Source organism: Epinephelus lanceolatus, chromosome 19 (assembly GCF_041903045.1).
Source record: "Epinephelus lanceolatus isolate andai-2023 chromosome 19, ASM4190304v1, whole genome shotgun sequence".
NCBI lineage: Eukaryota > Metazoa > Chordata > Actinopteri > Perciformes > Serranidae > Epinephelus > Epinephelus lanceolatus.
This window is the reverse complement of record NC_135752.1, coordinates 20,372,859-20,398,779: the sequence shown is the minus strand read 5'-3', so window position 1 is coordinate 20,398,779 and position 25,921 is coordinate 20,372,859. Positions and strand designations below refer to the sequence as shown.

General features: G+C 42.4%; 1 protein-coding gene across 2 annotated transcripts; it reads right to left on the bottom strand.

Moving 5' to 3' along the window:
- Nucleotides 1-1,188: 1,188 nt before the first annotated feature.
- Nucleotides 1,189-25,462, bottom strand: ssh1b (slingshot protein phosphatase 1b). Of its 2 annotated transcripts, XM_033647600.2 has the most exons (15): nt 25,058-25,462; nt 21,944-21,981; nt 16,283-16,383; nt 13,623-13,687; nt 13,294-13,415; nt 13,139-13,207; nt 12,691-12,756; nt 10,548-10,742; nt 10,151-10,244; nt 9,768-9,896; nt 8,719-8,765; nt 8,347-8,493; nt 7,630-7,830; nt 6,787-7,429; nt 1,189-6,636 (listed from the first exon to the last, which is right to left on the bottom strand). In XM_033647600.2, exons 1-15 carry the CDS (start codon nt 25,136-25,138, stop codon nt 5,992-5,994), a joined length of 2,643 nt encoding a protein of 880 aa, XP_033503491.2. In that variant the 5' UTR covers nt 25,139-25,462; the 3' UTR covers nt 1,189-5,991. The 2 variants fall into 2 exon arrangements, with proteins under 2 accessions (XP_033503491.2, XP_033503493.2); XM_033647602.2 differs by lacking the exons at nt 21,944-21,981; nt 25,058-25,462 and adding an exon at nt 19,135-19,559.
- Between the last annotated feature and the right edge of the window lie 459 nt (nt 25,463-25,921).

Sequence of the window (25,921 nt, the reverse complement as noted above, 5' to 3'; positions counted from 1 at the left end):
AGGCAGACAGAGGCTGATTCATATTATCAAAGATGTACTGTATCTTGCAATAAAGCTTTGTTAACAGGGGCCATTTTTGCATCAGTTATGTTAATTAGCCAGGACCTCTCGTCAGGGGGTCTGGGGGGGTCCTTTTTTTTTAAAAAATAAAAATAATAATAAATAAATACTGAAAAAAATACTGCTCCACTGTGCAGTGGTTAGGGTTGCTGGTTTGAGCCCCAGGAGGGAGCCCCTCTGTGCAGAGTTTACATGTTCTCCCTTTGTCAGTGTGGGTTTTCTCCGGGTACTCCGGCTTCCTCCCACAGTCCAAAGACATGCAGGTTAACTGGCGACTCTAAATTGGCCATAGGTGTGAATGGGAGTGTGACTGGTTGTCTGTCTCTGTGTGTCAGCCCTGTGATAGTCTGGTGACCTGTCCAGAGTGTCAGCTGGGATAGGCTCCAGTCCCCTCTTGACCCCGAACAGCATGGGCAGTTATGGAAAATGAATTTGTGAATAAACAAATTAAGGAACAAGCTCTGTTTTGATGATTTTAGTGTACTATTTACAGTTAAGATACAAAAGAAAATCCCAGTGTGAATAACAGGGTGTCTACAGGTATCACACATTATTTAAATGTAATGCTTTTTAAGACCTTTTCAAGACACATGAATATGTATGTGCATGCAGAGGTAGGTTTTATGTAGAAATATGGTTAGTAGAGTCAGTTAGGTTTATCTACATTTAGCCACATTTAAATCCAAGAATAAAGGAAAAAGACAGTATTAGGTTTGGAGGTGGGTTTAAAGATATGTAACATCAAAAATGTATACTTTCATGCAAAAGAGCTTGATTAATTTTGACAAAGAAATTAAAAAATGGGTAAATTAAATTAGATAAAGTGTTTGTGGTAATTAAGACCACACAGATTAAAATTTAAGACTATTTAATGATTTAAAGCCTAAGATTTGGAAATTTAAGACATTGTAATACTTTTTAAGGACCCACAGACACCCTGGAATAAATGTATTTTTTTTTATTGTGGATTAGAAAATGGTGGGCAAGCCATCGGGGCACCCTATTGGATCCAGAGTTGAGTATCACTGTTCTGCAGGGGAATCTAAATATAGATCCCTTTTGTAAATCAAATTGTTTTAATACCGGTAGCCTACAAGCACAGGAAAGCAACTTAACTCAATCAACAGATTATGCAGAGGAAATGGTTTATTTCCATGATAAACATTAGACTGGACATCATTTTAACAAAATGTAAAAAAAAGTGCATTACACATGAACATTGGCAATGTACAGTACAGTACACAAAAGTTAACAAAAAAACAATTAACAAAACAAAATCTTACGCCCAGGTAGGTTTTTCATGTTCTACATTTTCCACTCGTCTCAACCTCGCATGCTTTGGGGCAGACTTGTGCTCTATAAATACACTCTATAAATGCCTGCATCCCCCTTGTTTTAAATTACAATATGTCTTAATATCCTTCCACACAAAGTCCTCAGCGTCTGGCTCTAAAGTAGGATTGTCAGTTTGATGCCTGCTGCCTGGGAATAATGCAATAAAAAAATTCAATCGTTGCCTTTTTTAATAGAGCCTGAAGACGTTTGCTTAAATTAGAGATGGCCCAAAGTCTTTTTTTTTTTTTTTTTTTTTTTTTTGCTGTGGTACAAACACGAGAACTTAATTATGAGTACTTCTCAATACACAGTAGCATTATCAGTGCTTTTCTTTATATCGACCACATCTGCAAGCTAATGTACTCCATAGCAAATTGTAGAGAAAAATATATACAGACTGGTAAATTTCAAAGACTGAAATCGATCCTATCTAATGTTTTAATGTAAATGATAGTTCTCATTCCAGCAAGGTTCCTCAGCCAGCTATTGAACCAATACAGTGTACCACACGTTTCAACAATATCAAACAAATACAATATTATTATAGGCTATTAATAAATGGAAGTCCATCAAGTATGCGTGTTTTTCGGGGGAGGTGGAGGAGGCTGCTGTGCATGAGCTTATGTGTGTTTGCATACGTTATTATTCTGTGCCGAGTTATACATTTGCAAGGAGCGCGGTTAAATTTCGGGAGTGAGGGTTAAGTAATGTACAAAAAGCCAGACCATCAACACACTCACAGAAACTATTGCGACGCCTGTGATGCTTTATGATGGAGCTAAGGCCAAGGTTAAGGCACTTAAATACAAACACAAATTCAAAACATGGAGCAAACAACCAAAAGTAGTGCTGTGGTCTGGGAACGCAAACAGAAGGATTTAGTGCTTAGCACATTGTGTGGATGTCCAGCACACTGATCAGGCCCACCTGTCGACACACTGACAACAACAGGCTTAAATTAGAAACACATTAATAATATATTAAAGGAAGAGTACAACATTTTGCTTATTTGCTTTCTTTCTGAGATGACAGCATTGATGCCACTCTCATGTCTCTATAGGCTGTCACCGTGTAACATTTCCCATTTCTTTTAGCTGAATATTTATCAACAACTTCATGGTTGTTATTTTAACATTTTTGACATTTTTGGACATAGTCTGTAGTATCAAATGCTGTCAGCAACTTTGCAAGTGCCTTATGTTACATCATGCTCATGTGAGGGAAAGAACAGGCTAAAGGAAAAACTAAATTACTTAAATCTAACTAGCGGAGCAAACCTGCAGCTCCCTGGGGTCCAGTGAAGGGAGGGGAAGGAACAGGGGGTGCACTGTCGAGGTTTCTACCGATCTAACTAAAAAAGAGCTAAATCTACAAAAAAAAAAATAAAAAATACAATAACCCCATGGTTAAAGATGTTTAAATAATTTGCATTCATTCTTTGCAGTTTTCTTCTGAAGAACTCAGATCTTTAAACACAGTTATGATAACACTCGCATGTGCTTTTCCTGCATACAAACAGGCATTGTTCAGCACACCCAGCGTGCCAAAAAAAGGAGGAACACAACATCAGTCAAACAGAGGAACTTGTAGAGCAACACCCTGTGGCACAGCAACTTTGGATTGGTGGCACAATTTAAACAAAACACGCCTCAAGCTGTCTGAACATGTAGAAAAATAACTAAATAAATGATGCGGAAAAGACTTAAAGAGTTAAACAACCTTTGAGTGCTGGGCTTTGCAGTTTCTTGATCAGTTACTTACTCTGAATTTAAAAATCAAGGAAATCTCACATTGTAAATAAAGAATATAATTTCTAATGTTCACACTGTAAATATAAATATTTCAATTTGTAATTTTAAGAGTTGGAATTATAATAATAATATAGAATTCTTAGATCAAATAAACTATAATCACAAGGGTGGACTCCTCACTTCAAGCAAAGAGCAGAACTACTTTAATGTTCTCAAATGAATTTGTTGCTTAGCTACAGATCTGAAACGTGTCTGTGCGCTTTGTGAACGGATACTAGAGTTGTGCTCAAGTGCTAAATCTATACATGGTTAGTGTGCCTTTGCAAATGTCTGTGGGTTTAGGGAAAGGTAGCTTGTGGTTTTGTAGCTTGTGGCCAAAAAGTTAACTGGGTGAGCCATGTTTACTGTGGGAGCCGCTTAGATTAAAGGGATAGTTCGGGATTTTTGAAGTGGGACTATTGTTAGTTTATTACATACAGTAGACTGTGGTCAATGTGCTCCCTGTTTGCAGAAATAGACAGGACTAGCACCCCAGAAGCTATGCTCTGCTAACACAGTGCAGGGCACAGTTGGGCGTTTTCGTGTAGGAATGCGGAGTTATACGGTTGAGAAAATGTAGCGCCAATAGAAAAGGCAAAGTAAAGCAGTGAAAATACTGTAAATATAATGTCCACTTAGAGTGATATCGATTTTTTAGGTTGCTAAAAGTTTTGCTTTTAACCCTAATCCAGAGCAATGCTTAGCTGAGTTTCTAGGGTGCAAGCTCTGTCAGTTTCTGCAGACAGGGAGTGCACTGACCGCTATCTACTGTATGTAATACACTTACTATTAATAAGTATCTCATCCATCCATCCATTTTCATCTACTTATGCAAGGCCGGGTCACGGGTGCAGCAGGCTAAGCAAAGCACTCCAGACGTCCCTCTCCCTAGCAACTCTTTCCAGCTCCTCCTGGGGGACCCCAAGGCATTCCCAGGCCAGATGAGATATGTAATCCCTCCAGCAAGTTCTGGGTCTACCCTGGGGCCTCCTACCTGTGCCCAGGAGGCATCTTAATCAGATGCCCGAACCACCTCAACTGACCCCTTTCGGCGCAAAGGTGCAGCGGCTCTGCTCCAAGCTCCCTCTGGATATCTGAACACCTTACCCTATCTCTAGGGCTCAACCCAGCCACCCCACGAAAGGAACTCATTTCGGCCGCTTGTATCTGCGATCTCATTCTTTCGATCACTACCCAGAACTCATGACCATAGGTGAGAGCTGGGACGTAGATGGACCAGTAAATCGAAAGCTTCGCCTTTCAGCTCAGCTCCCTCTTCACCACAACGGTCCAGCCCAGCACCCACATCACTGCGGACTCTGCACCAAACTGCCGATCCATCTCACACTCCATTCTACCCTTGCTCATGAAAAAGACCCCGAGATACTTGAACTTCTCGGACTGAAAAAAAAAAAAAGAACTATCCCTTTAATGACTAATGAGATGCAGACTGGGTAAAAAAGTAAGAGAAGACTTTAAATCATGATGGTGATTCACTGGATCTGGCAACAAGATATGGCTTTGGTTACATCAGGAAGTGATCAGATCAGGTGTGGAAAACAAAATTACATTTGAGCTTCTGAATGTTTCCTGACATTTAAATAAATGAATTCCAACAACTTAAAGGTATTTCTTCGGTCTTTTTTGTCATTCTTCCAGGCATAAGACGAGAGGTTAGGTCCAATTCAACCAATTTATCATCCATCTGATGAATGAATGCTGCTCACTTAAACTGAAGAATGACACATTTGAATGTCAAAACTTTGTTTTTTTAGTATTTAAAAAACACGACTTAAATATGTTTTCTTTCTAAGCATGTTGATATGTTCTGTAATACTGCAAAGTCATGCATGGGGCTTAAATGAGTGCTTTAAGTATGTGATTACAGTAACTTTAATGGAGGAGGTCAGGGTGAACCAGCCACTGAGCAGAGACAACAGAAGAGTCTTTGACCAAAACAGTTCGAGATGCTTGTGGTCCGAGGTACGACGCTTTACAAAGAGGCATAAAAAGGCTCACATCCTTTTTAAAAATGATTATGCTTCCACATGAAATGCCCTTCCGTGGTGCGGAAGCAGCTGCAGCAGGGAAAACATAAGTGACGGTTAGAGAGGACTCAGCTATCAGCGGTAACATGAGGAGATGCTGGATGCAATCAAAATGGCTCAACTGCAAACATTCATTGAGCTCCTTCATGAATACTGCTGATGAGTTAGGATTGAAAAACATACAGTACACTGACAGAAGCATGTTACTTCAGGTATTTCTCTTTCCATCAACATCAAAGTGCTAGCTATAGCGTTCTCAGTAGTTAAAAAGGAACAACCAGATCTTACAAACCATCACTGTCTCCTATCTTGGGAATATGCCAAACCTGTCTGTTGAGGGTAAAATGGCAGCATAACGCTCATCTCCACTGGGCTGTGGGGAAGTGTGATGATCCTGTATGTGGTGTGGGGCTGACAGGCTCAGAAGAGACCAGATCGGCCTCAGTCAGGTTTAAGGGAGAAGTGGAAGGACACAGGAAAGTCTCAAGTCCTTAACTGGCCAAAAGTGTCCAAGCCTTTAGCGTATGGTCAAAACAAGCAGCCTCATCTTGGTCTTAATGCCAGTAGATAATGACAGGAGACTCTCTGAAAGTACAGAGAGGCCTTTTGCAGCTTGTGACAGTGCAGCTATGAGGCCAGGACATAACAGTACAGGTCAGAGCAGAGCTTCGTTTCTGGTATGACACCACAGCGGCAGTCATCTACAGACCCACAGCCATCATAGTGTACCTGCTGGAGGCATCTCATCCATGTATATGTTAAGGCAGGGGCCCCACTGGGAGCTGGCCCTCCATGGCCAAGCTTGGCAGCTTCTCCAGCTGCTCTGCCCTCTGTCGCATCAGCTCCAGGCCAAATTCTATACCCAGTCCTGGCATTTGCAGCTGAGCCAGTGCCTGCTGCTGGAGCTCCACTGCACCATCAGGTTGTAATTCTAAACCTTCAGCCGAAGTCGCACTGATGCCCCCTGCATCCTCCCTCGTTATTTCTCCTCCCATGCCGTCCCCTTGTGGTTCATCCATGTCCTCTGTCTCCACCGAGCTGTGGTCAGGAGGCGTCTCCTCACAGTTCATGGGTGAGATAAGTTTCTGGTGGTTGGTTTGCGGGACAGGTGGGACACCGGGGGTGCAGGTGGCACAGCGGTACAGATGACTACAGGGCTGGACCAAGTTAGGTGGGACAACTGCAGGGGTTTGGAGGGACTGCAGAATTGGGGTGGAGGCAAAATTGGTCCCGGGCGGATCTATGCATATAGTGGGGACAGTGCAGTGACGGGAGGGGTTAAGGCGGTGAGAACGGCCTCCTGCTGGACGGTCACAGCGCCGCCCTTGTGGTAGACGCAGGCAGTCTTTACAGGACTGATAGGAGGGCTTCACTTTTAAAGGGTTTCCTGTGCTAGCACTGTCCTAAACGGAGCAACACAAACACAGTATATAGTCAGTGGCAGTGGGATGCACAATATTCAAAATGCTTAAAAAAGAAAGCGGTTTAAAACAAGATTGCTTAACACAAAACATGACTTTACCACAGTTAAAAGGTATATTTTCTTAACTCACGTCAAAAGCTGCAGGGCAGCTGCGCTTGGCGGCCAGGCGGTTGCTGTTGTTGGTGTTCAGGTTGGCCAGGCCCAACCGGCTTTCCTCCGTCCTCTCGGCCTCATCCCCTGCCCTCTTCCCATCCGAATTTCCAGGCGTTTGAGCCAAGGCCGCCATCTCAGCCTCCTCTTTCTTGGCCTCTTCCTCATCCTCTTCCTCCAAAGTGCTGATCTCGAGCCTCAGCCTCATATCCTCCAGGGGGTCGAGGCGCCCACACGTCTGAGCTGCCGTGCCCTCGCCAGGCAGGGCTAAATGGGCCATGGGGAAACCCTCATCCTCCAACAGGGCATCCCTCTCTACGTCTTCAATCTCAATGAAAACTCTTTCCATACCGAGCAGAGGGGGACCCCGCACCGGGGTGGAGGGCTCACTGTCTAGTGCAGAGTCTGACAAACGTCTGAAGTAATAGTTATAGTTGAGAGAGTCAAGAGGCTCCATCTCTAGACCCATACCCCTGCAAGGAGAGGCTCCACAGCCTCCCCAGGCTTCTTCCCCTCTGAGCACTGGTGTCTCCTCCCCACCAGTGCAGTGACCAGAGGCTTGCAAATCCTCTGATCCCTCCTCATCTGTTCCAGGCCTCCATAGCTTGTTGTGGCGCTGTTTACTATGAAAGCAAATCATACTTTAGCTCATATATGAAGAAAATAAGTGACTCAGAAAGCTTCAGAAAGCACCACTGATGCCAGCAGATGGTGTGTAATGGATAGATGAAACCTCATTGCTGCACTACAGTGGAAAGAAATACTCCCAGATGCAGGTAGCTGAGGAAAGTGCAAACCTGAGTGAAACCGTAGACCTGCTTACCTTGCGTCCAGGATTCCCTCGTACTCTGCCAGCTGTCTCATGAAACCAGCGTTCGGCTGAGCTATACTCCGTTTCTGCTTGACAAAGTTGTAGGCTTTCTCCAGGGACCAGCCGTATTCCTTCATTGCATAGGCAATTACTGTAGAGGCAGACCGGCTCACCCCCATCTTACAGTGCACCAGGCACTTGGAATTGTTCTTCCTATTGGACAGGAAACACTTCATTCACATCACGTATATTCACAGTGATTAGAATATTTTTTCATCATCTTGTTTTTTTGAATGGTGTTTTTCAGGATTCTGCTGTGAGCACTCCACATGTCTCAACTCCAGCCTCACCATTTTATTTTTACAAACATCCTTTTTTTTTTTTTTTTTAACCTCAGGTTAACATGCTTAGACAGTTGCATAGCAACCAGACTCTCTCTCTCTCTCTCTCTCTCTTACTCACAGCTGTGTCAGGCATTCCAGAAAAAATGTGTCGTCCTGTGTAATCACAGCTCCAGCACTCGGGGAGAATACATGATGTGAGTCAGTCAAACTGTGACGACTTCGAAACGATGACTAAAGATCACGTCTATTAATAACAAAGTGCTGTGGGGGCACAGTGCTGTTGACTGTTGTTTCTTGGGTAACAGTCTAGTGTTACAGTTTATGATCTGTATAATTTTTCTATCAAAACACGCATCCTACAGCCCCCTCCCCTTTCTGCCCTTACTTGGCTTTGACTATAAAGTTGTAGGTGTCGTTCCAGTGGGCCAGCAGGTCGGTGGCATCCTCGTCGTACACGCGGACGTTGTGATAAGAGAACATCCCTGGGAAGAAGTTGTCAATCTCTCTGGTAACATTGAGGATGTAGCCCACTCTGCAACCAGAACACGTTGACATCAATCAGACTAAACATCTATGAACACTGCTTCACTGACTATATAATACTTGAAAATCATACAGAGACACATTGGCTTAAAGATAGTAGCAACTTTCAGGTAAAAAATATACATGTATAGCCTTTATTCAATCCTGTATAAGAATAAACATTTCGCATTAAATAAAGATAACACTGTTTGTTAGAGGTAAACTTTCAGCTCACCCGCAGTCACGTAGTTCTTCCAGGTTGGAGGCGTTCCACTCAGAGCCCTACGGAGGCAAAAAGACAAACTTATCAGAATAATAGCTGAATATTACTGTTACGTTAATCCCTCTCATCACTTATGGCCATCTAGAAATGTGTCGCTGAATTTATCTGCCCTCTGCTTGTATTGTCTTCTTATTTTGCTATGTTCGGGACGTTTCTGTGCGCAAAGCTCCCGTAACTGCACACAGGTGAGGTCAACACCTAATAAAAAGGTGAGGACCAGGATTCTCCTCAGAGCAATCCCTGAAGGGTTTGAGGGGAGGGCCAAAATGTACCTATTATAAATCCTCTTCAGGGCTGCAATTAAATGTATCACAATAAGATGGTTGAATCCTGAACCTCCAACGTACAACATCTGGATTTAAAAGAATATGAGAACTCATCTTATACCTGGATAGATGTTAAAGGGGCTGAAAACTTTGTACAATGATCAAAGTACTATGCACTATATAAGTTATGTAAAAACTGTATTGCTTGTATAAAATGCCAAAGTTAAAAAAAAAGTGAGGACCAGGTGCCAGAATGTAAGCACCACAAATCCAAAAGGAAGCTATGAAAACTGCGTGCACAGCACAGTAAAAATGCAAATATAGTGAGTTGAAATGCCAAGCAGACGAAGCTTGTTCCAATTTGAGAGTGAATCTGGGGTTGTCTTTCACTTTTGCTGGAGAGCTCTGAAGGAAAGGATGAAGAGTGACGCAGAGTTGGTCTGTTTTCAGTTGGACAGGTAGGTGCTGCCGGATAGTTAGGTTGCTAATGATTCAGCTTTTCCATTATAACAAACGTAATGTTCCTAGCAGCGGAGGAGGGGCCAAGTTTGAACGCTGTGTCTATAAACGAAAACTGACAACTCCTGCTTAGCATTACTGTATGTTACTGAGGTAAGTACTAACAACAGTGTGACAGTGTGTGGGTCTCAGTGTGGAGGAGAAGTTAAGAAAATAATGCTGAAATATGAAAACAGGTAAAGATAGCATAAAAAAAAATGAATAACCCATTCTCACCAAGTACACATGATCAAAGATAAGTGTGGGCTTGTCCATCTGACCCAGGATCAGAAGCATCTCGTTGTCGATGAACTCTTTGTACTCTTTGAGGTTACAGCTCATATGCTGCTCCAGCTCGTTACGGATCTGAGGACGAGGATTGAACATGAAACACTTTACGCTCCTAAAACAACAGCGATACACAGAGAAGCACTAAAACACACTGGATCTTTACTGCAGAACAAAGCTCTCCTCTCTGGTTCTATGTACTACACAAAGTTTCACAGTGTATTCCAACAATAATCTGATGTATCTTTTTCTCAAACCTCTAAGTACAGCATTATAAAACGATCTGGACCAATCACACACATCGCTCACTGAGGTGTTGATCTGGCACATACCTCCTTTGAGGTGATGTTCTCCAGGTCTTGAAATGTCATGATGGTGCGTAGCTTGGCTTTAATGAGGCACTCTGTCCTCTCTCGCTCAGTCGGCCTGCACATAATGAGTCAACACATCAGTGCTGCTGTCTGAATGGAAATTAGCATAACAGTGAAACATGTTCCCACAGCTGAAGACAAGGGGACAACAGCTGGTGTCCAAAGCTTTGCAATCTATGCTATGACTAACGACATAAACACGACAAGCATGTTAGAAAGCAGCAACAATTGGTGTGTTTGGCCACATGACAGATACTGTTTGGAATCCCCCTCCAGGGTACAGGGTAATTACACCAGAGTGTGAATTTTATCATAATTACAACAGTTATGTTACATGAAGCAGGCTGCTGGGTCTCACCGGTCGACGAACATGGTGGGTGAGTCAGGCCGGGTGGACTCCAGGTCGGTCATAGCGTTCCACTCATTGATGCAGCTTTGCTCTGAGGTGATGCAGCTCTCATAGAAGGCCATCCACGTGAGAGCGATGCCACCTTGGAAGTAGTTGAAGCGGCGCGACACCTCGCATGCCTTGTGGAGGACCTGCAGAGCAGACCTGCAGAGACACAGAGAAAATGCTTTACCATCAAAAATCAGGGCAAATAAAACCCTTGCAGACTTATAGGTATATTGGTCATTCTGACAAGTGACCAGCAGGTGGCATGAGGAGGTCTTGAAATCTTTGAATAAACAGTGGCAGAGAGCAGCTCAGGAGAGAAATCACAGTGGTGACCATAGTGAAAAATGATTATCAAATGCCCAGTACTTGTTTGTTATTTTACCAAAGCCAGTAATTTTCTTTTCTAACACTTGATTTTTTTTATTGTTTTTACAATATATTATATATATAGGAAGAGAAAAAGAAAAGAAAACAAAAAAACCCCTGTCATACTGCCTAAGCATAATACCACATATGATCTAGGTATATCACCGCCCAAATTTTTAACTATAACCATTTACCCATAACTGTACAATTTCAGCGCAGAGCCAACGCACGTGTATGATCCACATTTATTGCCCCACATCTTCTCCAACATGGCCGTGCTATAGACAGATATGTGCACTTAATTTGTGGTGTAATAAAGAATCTAATTATATTCTTCCAACAGTGCTCTCTCCAAGTAAAACCAGTAATTATCAATAATTTTAATTTGGTAGATGTGTGAGGTTGAACAGTCTATAGATAATGGTACTTTTCCCTGATGCTGTGTGTGTATGGGATAAAGAGCACCCACACAATGACAAGGCACTATTTAAGGTGTCTACAGGTTTTAGTCACTAACATTCATGTTTTTAAGGCAATTTTAGGATGATTTCTTAACCAAATTTAAGACTGATTTTTTTGGCAAATCATCTATTTCCTTATTCAAGCATTTAAGTTAAGTATAAAGGTAAGTACTATACATGTGGTCCTGTGCAGATGTTGTTTTTTTATGTAGAAATACTATTAGAGTGAGTCAGGTTAATCTACATTTCACCAACAGGTAAGTGTGAGTAAAAAGACACTATTAGTTTCAGTGCTAGGCTAAAAGATTAGTGACATCAGAAATGTGACTTTCATGCAGTAGAACTTGACTCATTTTGACAAGTAGTTATTAAAAGATGGATAAAAGAAATTAGATAAAATGTTTGTGGCAATTAATACATCTTAAATTCAAATTTTAGACTATTTAATGACTTTTGAAGCCTTAATATTTATAAAACTAAATTATGGACCTGCTGACAAACAAATGAAACCTATCCAATGAGCCATAGCTAGTCTAACACATTTACATATTCACGAAGTCCCAAATTCCAGCAACAAAGAAATCATGTTTACGTCTGAACCCCCATTTGCACAGGACTAGTATTTGTAATAATTGCGGAGGTCGTCTGTGATCTCGACCCTGTGTGAATCTGCCATTCTGTAATTTGTCAATCAAAACTTTCACTGCAAACTACCTACCACATTTCACCAAACACAGAGCGAATCGGCATCTCTGTGATTTGGGGTGGTATTTAGGTCTTCTGTTTTCTCCGCGCCTCGTTTCTGCCTCTATTACAGAGGTCAGATCAATCAGGAGAGTGAGATCTTGAAAGCTGAGATGGATGACGTGACAGTGTGTGGCAGAATTGATTCGGTTTGTTTTATTTACATTTAAAAAATTGGGTTAACACTGTACATTGCAGCTAGTAGTGCTGTGTAATGTGTTTACAGGGATGACAGAAAGTGTACTTCCAAGCATTTGACATATCATTGAACTTCTTGTGTATTTTTCATATGGACATGACTGGAATGACACATAATTGGTGGTATTTTTTACATATGTACGTTTCTTAAGTATCACACTGGGCTAAGAGTACAAACTTGGATGATGTCTAACAGTTATTTATTACCTTTTCGTGGTGCTGCTTCTTGATCCCATAATTGAGCTAACCAGGCTAATCTGATCATTCACCATTCTGTACCTTCACACCACAAACACACAACAGTAATCCCAGGTAAACACGAAGGATACACTCACCACATGGCCTGAACCGACACAGGCTTGAAGACATGTGACCGCCCTGCCGTGTTCACGCTGAAGCCTCTGGTGAGGAAGAGGAGGAGAAGGAGGGTCAGTTTGGGTGGAGATGAGGGATGTAAACAGACTGGACACGGCTCGTTCATGGGGGCTATTCAGGACACCGACCAGTGGAACATTCCTCCAGCATACAGAGACAATGTTAACAGGTCAGCAGGAACTGTTCCCACACAGAGAAAGAAAAATGCATGTAGTTCACTCCTCTGCCACCGGTGGGCAGCAAATCTAAAAGGCAGAGAACAACCAAAATACAGCTGGAGGCCTGCAGACACATACTGTACATTACAACCTCTCGCTTCACATTCATAGGTGTACCTTTAAAATCAGCCTGTTATCAGCCAGCTGATTTAAGTACTCCATCTTTAGGAAAGGACAAAGTGAAACTCACCCGTCTCCGTCTAAATGTATGTTGGTATCACTCCACAGTGGCAGCACCATCCCAATAGAGCAATTTTTACTGTAGATCACAAACAGTTACACTTTAACAGATCAAATAATCAGATTAAACTGCACTTAATATGAGGCTGCGGAGAGAGTAATTACCTGTCCTTGTCTGTAAAGTCCATTCCCAGGACGATGTTTTCCTCCGTATCTTGATGGCCATTGGTGTAGATGACGACCATGTAGCGCACCCGGTCTGACCAGCCGCTCTCTAACCGTACAGCCTGTGAAACAGAAGGAGAGCGTGCAAGAAACATGCAGTATTCAGTGGTGCTGTCATGTGTAAACATGTGTGACTGCATGATAATCAACAAACTGAAACCAACTCTCAGTAAACAACACTTTCTATTTACTGAATGTCATCAACTTCATGTGTACAGCACTCACACAAACAATGCATACTACCCAAATACTTTAAGTATCAAACTCACCAGCTTAATGCGATCTTCAGACCGGAGGATCTTGAACATGACCTGCAGGTGTTGAGGTAAATCACCTGAAAGTGAAACACACTGTCAGACTCAATGGGAAACTGAATAATTTTTCTGCAATTCAAAGGGTACGTTTACATGCGCATGAATATTCCACCATTATTCTGAATTTCATACGGGTCGTGTAAAGACCATATTACGTTTAGATATTCCGAATTAAGACCTTTGCACACTGAGGCTGTTTTTTGTGTGTTTTTTTAAATCCTTCATCCTAAAAAATGTTCAAATTCAAAATGTCAAGACACATTTGTTCCTTCACTTCTTTCCACTGCAGGTACCTCCCTGTCTGTCACCACTCTCTGCAGGCGTCTTGCATTTGACACGATGGCTGAAGGGGCTGAGCTGTCCTTCCTCTCTGTCTCCACACATTCATTTTCTCTGTCTGTGTGTGATCCACCTCCTCCATTACATCCTCCTCCTCCTCCTCCTCCTCCTCCTCGTCATCATCATCCAACTAAATATTACTGTTGAAAGTTGGTTATCGGAGTTATGAAAGGAAGCTGTGCGACCTGTTCCTCTCTTTCGTTGTGAATGTGTCCCGCCTCTACATATTCGTCACTGCCTCTTGGTCAAACAGCTCTCTAAAGGCTTTTGACAGATGCAAAGAACCGCAGAAAATCAAACCTGTTCTGAAAATGTTAGACGTACGAAAGTTTCAGAGTCAGTGTTCCAACGTTACTGACACAACGTTTTCCACATGCAACAATTTAGAAAAAAACAGACTCAGTGTGCAAAGCCCTTTAGGCCTTATTCCGAATGGAACGTTTTGCGATTAAAAAGTGTGGGATATGCCGATATATTATTCAACTTTTCATACCATTCTTTAAACATGTATACAGCACATTAAGAATATGTGACACATGGCCTTCTGCCATTTATGGTCAGCTCTCTTTGTTGTCATGGGAGGGTTGCACACAAATCAACTTGCTAACAGCCTGCAAGGCTGGAGTACAAATGCTTGCCCAAAGGAAACTCCACATTTCTGGTCGGAAGGAGAAAAGCACCTACTTTTAAACATTTTAAAAGACTTGGATAACAACAAGTTTTTGGATATGCGCAAATATCGCAACACAACCTTTTCAAGAAGGTGGCTGAAGGAATGAAAGAGGGGGGTTGTTTCTCATGGTCAAACAAGTCCGCCAAAAAATCCTGGCACAAGCAACAGCTGTCACACTTTTCCATATTTTAACGTGACAAACAGCATGTTAAGGCACATTAATCTGCGTATGTGCAGCTGCATGTTAACAGAAATATTAGTGGAATATTCCTTTTCATTGGACTGGATGTCTAAACTGAACTTTACACGCTCACACAGTGTAGGAGCTTAGCCTATTACTTGCGGCTACATGAATGTTTCACCCGGCCTGACCTGGCTGACGTGATTGATGCCACAGCATCCTTGGTTGTGTTGAGTTCAGACAATAAACTGCAGGTTTCAGTTGCAGAATAATTATCATATTCATTCATACCACCAAACACAGGTTGAATAAATGCCCATTTTTTATCGTTCGTTCAAACTGAACACACAGCCTTCAGCACGTTGCACACTGTCCAGCTCTACAGCGGATAAAAACCTTTTGCCCTTCCGCATTGAAACACCTGACGGCAACAATGTTGTTCCTACCTTTACACACTAATGCACCAAATATCAACACAGCGCCACCCTGTGTACATACAGAGTAAATACAATCAATGTCTGCTGGGTGAAATGACATATTTGGCTCATACACAACAATCCTGACAGAGAAAATGATTTCCCGCCACTGCAGTAAATAAAACTGCCTTCGGTAGGCTGAAAATATCACCAAGTTCAGACTGAATAATACAGAGCAAACAATGCACACTTTAATAACCGACAGGCTTCACTGCAGAGACACACTCTGGAATTTCTAACAGAAAAACTAAAGGTCAACTACAAACTGATCATTCAGCTTCTTCTATTGTACATTCATTGTTAGATTTTGTCTCCAGTGGGAGGAAATATGCTCATGGATTTATCTCAATGAGGACAAGTTTTAAATCTGTGACCTTCCAGCTGTGCTAAGCTAAAGTGTTAGTGGGTAAACACCTGAGTCACATGTGAGCAGACTTCTGACTTGTCCTGCAATTGTCCTCAAATGACTTCAGGCTAAACGAGGACGTGAGATTAGAAATCTATTAAAGAACCAAAAACACTCACAGAGGGTTGTTATTTTTAGATTGTGCATGATTATTCCACATTTTAATGTCACTTTGATGTGCAGACAAACAGCAGCAGCAGCATGGTTGTGTAATAATCATGTCAAGTAGTACTCAAAAAGTGTAAGAGCAGATCCTGACTGTATATTTCTCTGGAATAGCTTTAAGCAAACTGCTTGAGACTTGATCTTGTTTGAACTGATTTGTGAGAATCCCTTGTGTCAAACTGCAGGTCACTTCAGGTCAGACCCAGCGGGGCAACATTTCCTAACACAATTTAGAATAAACACAGACAAACCCACGGAGAGAGAAAAAGCCACCTCAGCAAATACACTTTTCCTTTTGTCTGGAGCTCATTTGTGCTGAGAGTATAAGCGACAGAACAAGAAACAAAGCTTCTTCTGTGCGTGTTTTGTTCCTACCTGCATGCTTGTGGTGGGTGGGGGTCTTTGGTCCCTGTGCGCTGCCGCCCTGCTGGAGGAACAGAGCGGCTCCTTTGACCATGAAGAAGCTCTCACTGAGGCTGGAAAAAGCAGATGTGGGAAATACAATCAGGGCTTTTGAAACCTTAACAAAAACTTTTTACAGTACAGTGTACTCTAATACCTGCACCAGGTTAATAATGTCTAACCAGTTTAACCACCCGTCCTTATGCTTCCTTCTTTTCAAAAGGAGAGTGTTTTGTGAGAGGATGGTTTGATCTGATTTGATTCATTTCATCACTCAGCTCAGATATCTGCAGATTCCAGTCAAAAACCTCATCGTCAAGGTCTTCACAACCCTTTAGTTTTACCTTATAAATGCACTTTAAACAACACTTGTACATGTACATTTGACTCATCCATACATGCCTTACACCACTGATCTTATTTTTGCTTTAGGCTCAAACAAGAAGAAGGTGACAGGTTTAATTGAATCCTTAATGCTACACAGACTTCACTCTTTCAAAATAAAACAATACAAAAGCTATCGTTCTATGTTTTTTCCGCTTGTGACTGATGCTAGTCTTCAAGCAATCTTAAACCATTAAGGTTTTTTAATGTAACACCAACACTTGACAATGTTTCTAACATCATTACCTCTAATCTAGACGCAGATCCCCTACATGCCAGCCTCAGCATATCTAACTCCACAATCAGCCTCTTTCATTCTCCATACCTATTCTCTCATTAGCAATTAAACCAATGGGTTTCAAGGGTGTAAATGTTACACCCTGATGAAGACTCTCTAGTTGAAACATGTTGGTTTATCTACGCATTAATAAAGGATTTTTAACTACAGTCAGAGGGCCTCTGGTGCATTTTTGGACTGCCTGCCTATACCATGGACTTTTACACTGAGTGAGCTGGCCAGTCGTTGTTAGTGTAAGTACCTTAACCCAGTGTAGCACTCCCTATTTTGTCCTCGTAATAAAAACAGACTGACTGTTTTACGTTGACATGGTGGGATTATTTAGGCTCTTTGACTGTTAATTTGGTCTATACAACTGTTCCTGTGTGACTTACAGGAGCTGTACGTGACATTCAGAGCATATGTATGGTTCAAAGTCTGAGCCAGGATTGTTTGCGCTAGGCTCTCAACATGGAGGTGGGTGTGCCAGTGGCTAGCAGCTAACAGTGCTAACAGCACATACAGTGATAAAAACAAACTGGCACAAGAGGATGGGTGCTACGCTTCAGCGACAATGCCGTTGCTGTGATCAGTGGTAACCACCCATAATCACCATATGACCACAGTGTAGAGCAGTGGCGATTAGCTAGCTAGTAGGATACAAACACACACAAGACTCACATGCACTCACATGCACACTCAGCCAGATCTTCTACCACACAGCTGACAGAGAAACTTGGATTAAAACACACACAGAGGGAGTATGACTTCATTCCCCTCTCAGAACGCTATTACTCTTCTATATCGTTACACAGAATAGCTGAAAATGACATCTTCAAATTGCTTAAATTGTTTGTTTTGTTCGATTATAACCCCCAAAGCAATTAATTAATTCATTTCATTCTTCATATCTGCTTATACTCTTGGGGGTCACAGGGGGGCTGGAACCTATCCTAACTGACATTGGGCGAGAGGCAGGGTACACCCTGGACAGGTCTCCAGACTATCACAGGGCTGACACATAGAGACAGACAACCATTCACACTCACATTCACACCTACGGACAATTTAGAGTGACCAATTAACCTGCATGTCTTTGGACTGGGAGGAAGCCAGAGTACCCAAAGAAAACCTATGCTGACACGGGGAGAACATCCAAGCACGGCTGAAGCTGAAACCGATGGATGTTTTGCCAAAACATGAAACATCAAAAAACAAATTTTGTGGATTAATTTTCATCTGATCTGCAAATAAAGTCATCATGGTCAAACTGGAGCTGAAACCCAGTTTTAAATCATGAGATGTGTCCAAGAAATGCAATGACCAAAGTTGAGGGACATAAAAACATCTACAGTCAGGATACTGTGCGTACAGTGAGCAGCCAGGTGTAGGCTGCATACTTATTAAGTCCTCACTGGTTCAGCGAGCAGGACAGAGGGCTCATCAGCGGCTGAAAGTCAGCAGAGTCATGACGCAGTGACTTTTACAGCCCTGTGTTTTTATAGCATGATTAACAGACTCTACTCCAGCGGGTTCGCTGACCTACGGCGAATCAAGCGTTACACCGCGACTACCCATATGTGCTTGGGCCTTCAAAACTTCCCTCTCTTGTCCGACCTGTGTTGGATGCAGCAACTTCTGGGTCATGACTTTGTTATGAGGGCTGCAGTGAGGCAGGAGGAGAGGTTTAGTGTCTTTTCTCACACAGAACAGAGTGCAGCTTTGTTTAACTGCAGTCTCATTCCCCTGCTCAACCAACACACACACACACACACACACACACACACACACACACACACACAAAGCCTGGTATGACTGAGTGGGACCATCACAAGGCCTTTTGTTTCAGCTCCCCTGCTACGTGGTATCACGGGGTCCTTTCAAACATATGTCAAAGATGTATAGCATGGAGATGACAGTGAATGAATCACAAGGTGTGATGTCAATTATTTAACCTTTAACAAGTGTACGCTACATCTGAGAAAGATTTTCAGAGTAAAAACCTTAAACTCCTGACCAAGCTTGATCACAGACGTTTTTTTCTTATTTAAATTTAAAAAAAAAAAGCATAGATAGACTTTGAATTAAATGTTCAGCTCCTCTAAAAAGTGTCCACTATCAAGTCGACTATCCACTTTTTGTTTGTGGTGCTGTTACAACTTACATGCGACAGATCTCCCTCCGAGTCAGAGCAGCTTTCTCCACAAAGTGAGGCAGCACGGTCAGCATAGGTTTATGTGAGGGTTTAACAACCAGATGCATCCTGCTAGTAGCTGGCGGACTATTTCCAGTCTCAAATCTCAAGAAAACCTCTCCAGTTTAGTTTCCTCTTCTCAACATCCTCCCATCCATCTTCCACACCTGCGTATTCCTGTCCGTGATCAGGGGACTGCAGCCTCTTCTAACTTCTCTTGTTGTGGTCTTAGTAAAGCAAGTCCTTCCTCTTTTCCTTCGACAGCTTTCTAAATCCTGAAGTCTCCTCGTCTGCGCTGCCCTGTCCCCCCTCAGTCTCCGCTCACTATCTCCTCTCAACAGCACGTGCTTCGGCAATCAGCTCTCCCTACGCAACGCTCTGCCACAATACCATCATTCATGCAAGCACTAGGAGGCGGTGGAAATGTTACTTGGCGTCAAACTCAAGTCTGACATGCAGAATCCTAAATGAAGACTCTACACGCTGATGAATTACTGAGTCACAGAAACATATTGCTCATGTAGACACTCAAGACAAGGCATGACATGACTGTTTTCAACCGTGAATGACCCCCGCCCACACACACACAATCACACACACACAGTGAGCACAAAGACAGAGTCTGTGCCAAAGCTTTGCTGACACAAATCCTGACTTCTGTGACGACAGGTTGATCAAAGAAAAGCTTTGTAACCGAGGGGGAACAACAGTTTGTGTACTCTGTGTTATGTAACAGAGCAGAAGAAACATTTTTAAAACCTGTCACAATAAATCAGCTGCACTTGGGGCAGGTTTTTGTCCTTGACAACAGCGAGAAACTGCCTGACTGATACTTCTGAAACTTCAGGACTGAGGACAAGACAAGCAGCTCATCACGTGCCAAACAGGGGTGTAACGGTACACTGATTCGGATCTGTAGATCAGTTCAAATATCACTGATCTAATATCATTGATTTAAATACTGATACATATCACCATCTTTAAGATACAGCTTTCTTATGTAATTCTAAGAGGACGGCTGTGTCACCATTTCCGTCCAAGCACATCTCCTTCCTAAACATTCAAACACTTGCTGTGGCCTAGCGCTAAGCAGACACTGGTAAGCAGCCAAGAAAAAGACAATGAGGATATCTACTGATATCGTCTCATGTCACTCACAGGCCCATAAATCGAATCAAAATTGTATTGTGGCAGACTTTGTGATGTCAGCAAATACTATATAGCTGTCCAAAGAATCAATATCATAATGTAAAGTGGTGAAACTTGTGATTCACACCCCTGCTGCCAAAGTACTTTCAACAATCACAGCAACATCACTCTTTGACAGTCTAATTAATTGCTTACATTGAGCCAGTTAAAGTGTCATTGCCAAAGTTGTGTGTTCTTTAAACCCTCGTTCCAATTACTCATCTGTGTAACAAGCACTTGGTATAAACACGACCAAATAATATACACCACCAGAAGCCTACAAGATAAAAATCTAACCTAGAAACTAAGAGGAAATTAAAAAGTATTTTATGATGTCGTCCTTTTATTAACTAAGCAATGGTTTCTACTTGTACTGTTGACTTTCATCTTTCCAATGCATTGCAATTTTATTTGGCATAACACTTTTTAAAAGAGCCTCACAAAGTGTTTTACAATTGATTAAGGTTAGATTAATACTTATATATGCAAAAAAGACAAAGTTCAACTGAGCATCGTGGAGTTTTCAGGTTTAAAGGGACAGTTCACCCCCAAATCAAAAATACGTGTTTTTGCTCTTACCTGTAGTGCTTTTATCATTCTAGATTGTTTTGATGTTGGAGATATCGGCCGTAGAGATGTCTGCCTTCTCTCGAATTTAATAGATGGCACTCAGCTTGTGGTGCTCAAAGTGCCAAAAAATACATTTGAAAACTCAACAGCAATGTCTCTTTCCAGGAATCATGAACCAGTTCAAGAAAATCCACAGACCTTGTTGTGAGCAGTTTCATGTAGGAACTATTTTCTTTCAACTAACCTACACCTGCCAACTGTGTCACTGTGCAGAAGGAAGCATGCATCTACTGCTAGCTCACCTAGCACCACTGAGCTAGCTAACATTACAGCTCAGCTGAGGAGGACGCTATTAATGTTAAGATATTGTGCTGTCACAAGCATGAACCTCCCGTCCATGAGTAGATGCACCGTTCCTTCTGCACAGTGATACAGTTGGCAGGTGTAGTCGAAAGAAAATAGTTCATACATGAAACTGCTCACAACAAGGACGGTGGATTATCTTGAGTAACAGGGGCATGATTTCTGTAAAGAGACATTGCTGTTGAGTCTCTCAAATGTATTTTTTTTAGCACTTTGAGCACCAAAAGCCAAGTGCATTCTAGTTCCATTATATTTGAGAGAAGGCAGACATCTCTACGGCCGATATCGCCAACACTGTACAACTTGATTTTGGACTGAACTGTCCCTCTCACTGTTACAGCCTGAAATGTTCAATAACAAAATAAACTGTGTTGTTAAGATGACGTTCTTACTTAAACTGATTAAAATGTTATTTTAGAGTCGTTTCAGTCATACCTGTAGTGCATCTAACACGCAATCAGAGCCTGAAAATGACAGCTTTAAACATCTCTCTCTGCTAATCTCTCCTACTATAGGACAGGCTCATCCAGGGTCAGAAGGCCCACTGATCACATAAACGGGACAAAAAAGTATAAATACTCCACAAACCAGAAATACAACAAGCTTGTATTTCTTTGTAAATTAGTTTGACATCTCTGTAAGAACAGACAGATCTTACCTCTGATTATTTTTCCGCTCATCATCACTTCCAAAATCCTGAAAGACAAAACGAGGCAGAGGATATAAAAGACTGCAACAGAATAATGTTGTGTATCTGCAGTGTCAAATGAATGTCGAGGACAAACTGGGGAGAGGGTTTTACATTTTCCTCCTGTTCTTAAACAACAGCCATCTTTGTTAATCTGATACTTGTAGCAGCAGTCTGGAGAATGTTCCTATTGAGCCCCAGAGTGGATTAGTGAACAGAGACTACTGCACTGAGCACATCTTACTGTAGTCTGGGTCATCCAGAGGCTGACATTCACTGTGAGCATGATACATCGTTACTAGGGCAAAAAGATACGTTTGTTGAGTTAATTTAGGACTGGACCTTGATGTGAGATGGTACAGTAGCAACACTGGATGTTGAGCACCATCCCATTGGAATAAAGCGTACCAGTGCCAACTGCTGGTCCTCCCCTGTCAGTGTTGTGATCAGCTGCAACACAGCTGACAGTTGAATCATTAAGACGCTTTCAAACAGCACGAGTTCAGCAAGAACACATCCAAACATCACACTTCTCCTCCCTGCTGGCTGACTCTTGCAAAATAGTGAGCTGTGGTGCAGAAAGTGATATTTATAATCCCCAAACTTCTCACCAGAGGAAGAATGTCACTGCTTATTTTTGTGCCTCAGTTCAGTCAGCCCACTTCAGAGCATGTAATCCACTTTCCTAAAACTAGAAACTGGAGCACTAACCCTGATGTTTGTCAAATCTGGCATTGCTCCACATTTCAATATTGACTTTGTTTTGAACTAAGATTTTGTTTTTTTTCATAGGGAATTTAAAGACACAGTGTGTAAGATTTAAGGGGATTTAGTGGCATCTAGTGGTCTGCAGATTGCAACCCACATATTAGTGTTCTTGGTTCGGGAGGTTTTAACCAAAAGCCGAAATATCCACAGATGTCTCTTCCTCTCACAAACAAACAAACCAGGTGATTAAAACCAGTAAAAACGCTGAATAAAGCACCTTTATGTTACAAGTCAGTGTTTCTCCAAAGGTGTTTGGCATAGCACACCTTTTTTCTCTGATAACTTAAGATCCAGATCTCCAAGAAGTTTTTACTAGCACTATATTTTCAAATGCATATATAATGGGAGACATTAAAAAGTTAATTTCGAGACTGTACAGAAGAATCACTCTGCAAAATATATTAAACAAAAATGGAAGAAAGAATCGCACATACAACAGAGGAGGACTGGACGGAGATATGCGAGACAGGCAACTACAGGTCTACAGAGCCGGAGCTTTTGTTGGAGGCAATGCAGAACATCACTGGCCAATCATTATCATGTTTCTGGGCATGCCCAAAAATAGAACCATACTGGCAAGATATTGCAGGTGAGAATCATAAGATAGTTGGGATGGATTTAGTCTACACATTTGCAACACTATACCTAGGAAAAATAACTGAAACTGTCCCACACAAAGATAAATATTTAAGATACTTATGGCAAGTAGCAGGAAAGCCATGTTGATCCTCCGACATTGGCCCAATAACTGGGGATTATAAACAAAATGTACAATGTGGAGAAACTTACTTTTATTTTAAGGCTAGAGATGGAAAAATGTAGAAAATATTGGAATGAATGGATTGTGTATGAACACCATTGAGAAAAGTGTGACACTGTATGCCAGGATTTAAGTGAAAAATGTACTGTGATTTGACCTTGTGACACCCATGATGACCTCACGTCTGTTTGTTTTTTTTTAAATAAAAAAAGAGTTGCGGAAAAAAAAGGTTTTTTTATTGGGAGCTGAATGATTCGCAGAGTCCTCTTCTTTTCCAAAATGAATGGAACCGGATATTTTAACTGGTAAAACACTGAACAAAGCTGGTTCACATTTAAAAAAAAAAAAAAATCAGTGTTTTTCAGATGCTCTCGTCGTAACTACGGAGGCTGACGTGAACACGCAAATGACCCTATCTAGAGCCAGTGGTTCCCACTGGTGCAGCCATGGGGTCCAGATTTCCCCTGAGTCACTTGTTCAAGGTCCACACGGTTTAATAGATCCAGTGTCATACTTGCGTTTGACCATGTCGTCAAGCTAGTGTGCTGTCTCTGTTAAGTAGTAGCTCGCGTAGTAACTCACGCTACAGCAGAAACGTAAAAGGCCTGTGCCTGAAATTCACCGTACTCTAAAGTGTGTTTTTTACAAACTTGACATGTTCTGGGTCACTAGGGGTCCATTCAGAATGGACCCATGACCCACTTTTGGACCACAGCCCACCACTTGGATGCCACTGATCTAGAGCCAGTGTTCAGTTTGTCTGTTCTGGGCTTCTGTAGAAACATGGCGGACTCTGTCGATGAGGACCAGCTCTTTATTTAGATACAAACAGCTCATTATAAGATAATAAAAACACAACAATTCTTATTTTCAGGTGATTTTACGCTAAGATGAAAACATACTTGTTAAATTATATCCCCCTAAATCCTACACACTGGACCTTTAATGTCACAGCCTTAAAGTTGTCAAAGTCAACGTTACATCTCACTGTCAGGAGCTGAACCTGACTGCATGATAACATATAGTCACTTTTTTCATTGTGATGTAACAGTGTGTGAGGTGCTGCATACCTCAGTGACATCACTCATTAGGTGTTTCTTTCTGCAAGTTCATGAACACTTGACTGAACTGTGCTGAGCATACTTCCAAAAATTGCTGTCATTCCCCTTTAAAGTCTCCTCCCCAGCACTGAGGCTGCATTACTACATAAAAGGCCAATAACAAGGAGGGAGAACAACCTGAGTGCAACGCAGCAAATGTTTGTGCAGCAGCAAAATGACCACTTTGTCTGACAGCTAAACCCAGCAGCCCCCCTCCCCTCTGCAGGATTTTGTTTACAAATCCGCTCCCACAGTAGCCACAAACAACTCTGTGCTGGTAACAATGCAACACTAGATCAAGTTTAACACACAGCAGCGATGACGGAAGTAAGGTTAACCCTTCCTGCAGGATATTAAACAGCACCCAGTGTGGATTGATAGGGGCTCCTGAAGGCGCATTCACGGCGTCTCTTCGCACCGCGCACACAAAGACCGAGCCCCGGCTTTTCCACTTACCTCCCCCGCACTGCTGTTGGTCGTGCTGGCCGAGGATGCTGCACTGGGAGTGGGGGAGCGCTGCAGAGTCACCAGGGCCATGGTCGGAGGGCTGCAGGCTTGGAGGGCAGCGGAGGAGGAGAGGAGAGGAGAAGGGAGGGGAGGAGGATGTGGGAAGATGCGCCGCTGAGATTGTCTCTGTCACCGGGGAGAAAATGCCTAGTCAGACTCTCATCCAGCAGCACCTGACTCCACAGCCTCGGCGCTGCAGCTCCCGTTCAGTCCTGCTCCGTGCGTCCTCCGGTGTCACCGCGGTCTTCATGAGCGGGAAGTCAGGAGAGATTTCCTCCGTTTGTAGCGAGCCAGCAGCAGCAAACCCCGCGATTTCATCACTGCTGCGCAGACAGACAAACAAAACACGGTGCAGGTTGCAAGCGGGGCAGAAATGACATGCAGCTCCGGCGGACGCCTGTGATTGGCTGGCCTAGTTCGCGTGTGCGCTGTCATTGGGCCAATGTTGTCAAGGTGACTGGCCAGACTAGGAACTCCCAAATACAAATGTTGGTGAAATAATATTCTGCTCGTGTTATGAAACACTGTGAGGTTGACATAATGTCGAGGCGGGCACCAAATAACCATTATATGCACATTCGATTCATCTGCTTATTACAGTCTCTAATAATCATCAGCCTACATAGCCTTACATCATAAACTGTTAAACATGCCTGTCACAATCTCGAGTCCTCGGTGATGTCACCAAATGTCTTGTGTGGTTCAAGCAAAACACAAATATTCAATGTACTGTATATTAAAACAAAGACAACACCTAATTTTCACATCTGAGAAGAATATTTGGCTTTTATCATGATTGCAGATTAGTTTCCT